At 40.1% G+C, this 2,709-nt stretch overlaps 1 protein-coding gene across 1 annotated transcript; it reads left to right on the forward strand.

Annotated features, from left to right (window-relative positions):
* Positions 1–489: 489 nt before the first annotated feature.
* LOC113773862 lies at positions 490–2,151 on the forward strand. The gene is made up of 2 exons (XM_027318466.1): positions 490–877; positions 1,046–2,151. Exons 1-2 carry the CDS (start codon positions 490–492, stop codon positions 2,149–2,151), a joined length of 1,494 nt encoding a protein of 497 aa, XP_027174267.1.
* Positions 2,152–2,709: the final 558 nt, after the last annotated feature.

The raw sequence follows: 2,709 nt of genomic DNA on the forward strand, positions 1-2,709 counted from the left end.
TAAGGTGATCCTCTATCACCTTACCTTTTCTTATTAGTATCAGAAGGCTTCTCCAATTTGTTGACTCAAGCAGAGAGCAATCACAAGCTATCAGGATTGAAGATAAGTAGAACTGGACCACCAATCAGTCACCTTTTCTTTGCAGACGACTCTCTGATTTTTTGCAAAGCTGACAAGGATCAAGCTGAAGAAGTGATGAAGATATTGGAACTGTATGAACAAGGCTCAGGACAACTGATAAACATGGAAAAATCATCAGTCTTTTTTAGCAAGAATGTGGACCCGGACGTACAAAAGGAAATCTGTAGCAGACTAGGACATATATAGGTGGTACATCAAGGGAAGTATTTGGGGCTGCCTATGGTCATCACCAGAACTAAGGACCAGATTTTTGGTTTTATAAGAGATAGATGTCAAAAAACGGTCTCTAATTGGTGTAACAAGCAGCTCTCCCAAGCAGGAAAAGAGGTTTTACTGAAAGCTATAACCATGGCAATGCCAACCTATGCAATGTCATGTTTCAAGCTTCCAGTCAAACTATGTAAAGACATTCATGCTATTATGGCAAGGTTCTGGTGGAGGGAGGAGAATGGCAAAAGGAAAGTGCATTGGTGTTCATGGAAAAAGATGGCAAAGGGAAAGCACAGTGGTGGCTTAGGATTTAAAGACTTACAAGGCTTTAATAAAGCTCTGTTGGGTAAACAAATCTGGAGGCTTCTCACCTGCCCAAACTTGCTGATGAGCAAGGTGATGAAAGCCAAGTACTATCCACATGGATCACCTCTAAGCTGCGAAGTCAAAGGCAACTCCTCCTGGATATGGAAAAGCATGATGGGAGCAAGAGAGGAGGCAAGGAGAGGTGCAAGGAAGAAAATAGGTAATGGCAACGGGACCAAAATTTAGGAAGATGCCTGGATCCAGGATGGCAAAGACAGTAAAGTAGAGTCCTTAAAGCCCCCAGATTGTATGATTAGCAAAGTAAGTGAGCTGATTTCCAACTTTAGATGGAACTCACCACTAATTTTCAAGACTTTTAATGCATAAGAAGCGGGACAGATTCTCAAAATCCCTATAAGCCTGACGGGTAGACCAGACTGCTATTTTTGGAGCCATAGTGAGAATGGACAGTACACAGTTAAGTCAGCATATGAAACAATAACAAGAGAGAAAAAACTGTTGGAACTAAACGGCAAAGTCAAGGGAGAGACAAGCTGGGAGGGAAGGAGTGGGAAAGTCTGGAAACAGCTTTGGAAGATGAAGATAAAGCACAAACAAAAGCTGCTTGTATGGAAAATCCTGCACCAAGCCTTGCCATGTAGGGAAGCACATCATAAACGAACAGGCAAATGTGATATAATCTGCAAGATATGTGGGAAAAATAGTGAAACAGTGGAGCATATCTTCTTTCATTGTAAACAAGCACAAATGATATGGCGGATGGCGCCCCTCCAGTGGGATGGACTTAAGGAGCACACTGCTGATTTCAGGCGATGGTGGACCATGTTAATGGAAGTGCAGACGCAAAAGGAGGGGAGGGAGCACATAAACTTAACAGTGGACATCCTTTGGCAGATCTGGAAAGCCAGGAATGCAGCTGAATTTGATGGCAAGGATACACATCCAATGGAAGTTATTAGGAAAGCAATTAAGGACTGGGAGAAGTATCACCAATCACAACAAATACAACATCAGCTGAGCATATCCGAAACAGAAACAGTACAAGATGAGGAGGAACGGATGGGGGAGAATGATTACTTGCTGAACATGAGCGTGGAAGTGGGTCAACATGTGGAAGGCCAAAATATGGGAATTGGAGTTGCAACACAAAACAATTGGAACCAAAAATGCGAAACTTGGATACTAAATGAGAGAAGCACTGGATCAGCAGTGCAGGACAATCTTTTGGCCATCAAACTGGCACTTTATAAGCTAAAGGAGAAAGGATGGCAGCATATCAAGATCCGAACACCATGCATTCAAGTTCTAAATATCATACGGTATCAAGCTTTTAGTAACTTAAAGCTGGCAACTCACCTGGAGGATATAAAAGATCTTTGCTCAATGTTTAGGAAATGCTCATTTGATAGATTACCTGGTGATAAGGATAGACTCGGTGCTAAACTGAGTAGATTAGCCATACTTCTTCTTTGATGAGGAACCTGAAGCTCATCAGTGGCCTGGTCCATTTTTGTAAAGTCAAATTTGAGCCCTTGCTCATACAATGTAATTTTACTTCCTTATTATGAGAAAATTTCTATCGTTTCGAAAAAAAAAAGTAGCGATGGGCACGGTAGGATACCCGTCTCATGCACCAATTGGAACTCCAATCTGCACTTTGCAGAATGCTGATCAGCCATTTTCGGATCCTTTCTTGTCTCGCATATCAGCAGGTACCCGATAGAAATAAGGTCAGGTCAATAGGTACTTGTCCCATCCCACTTATCATTTAATTTTTTTAAAAAAATAATTTATACTAATTTAATTTTGTATTTTACATATTCGTCCAAAATTTAATAAATATTTTTTCTCAAAAAATGTCTCCCACCAAGAAACAAGCATGCGAAGAGAATACAAGAAAAAGGAAAAAAGGGAATAAATTAAAGGAATTCCAATTCAATAAAATTTTGAAATAAGTAGCACCTTTTTTTAAATATCTAGTCCACATTAATTAAACTTTTTTCTAAAAAAACATAAGATCATGATCTCTAC

Source organism: Coffea eugenioides, chromosome 6 (assembly GCF_003713205.1).
Source record: "Coffea eugenioides isolate CCC68of chromosome 6, Ceug_1.0, whole genome shotgun sequence".
Classification (NCBI taxonomy): Eukaryota; Viridiplantae; Streptophyta; class Magnoliopsida; order Gentianales; family Rubiaceae; genus Coffea; species Coffea eugenioides.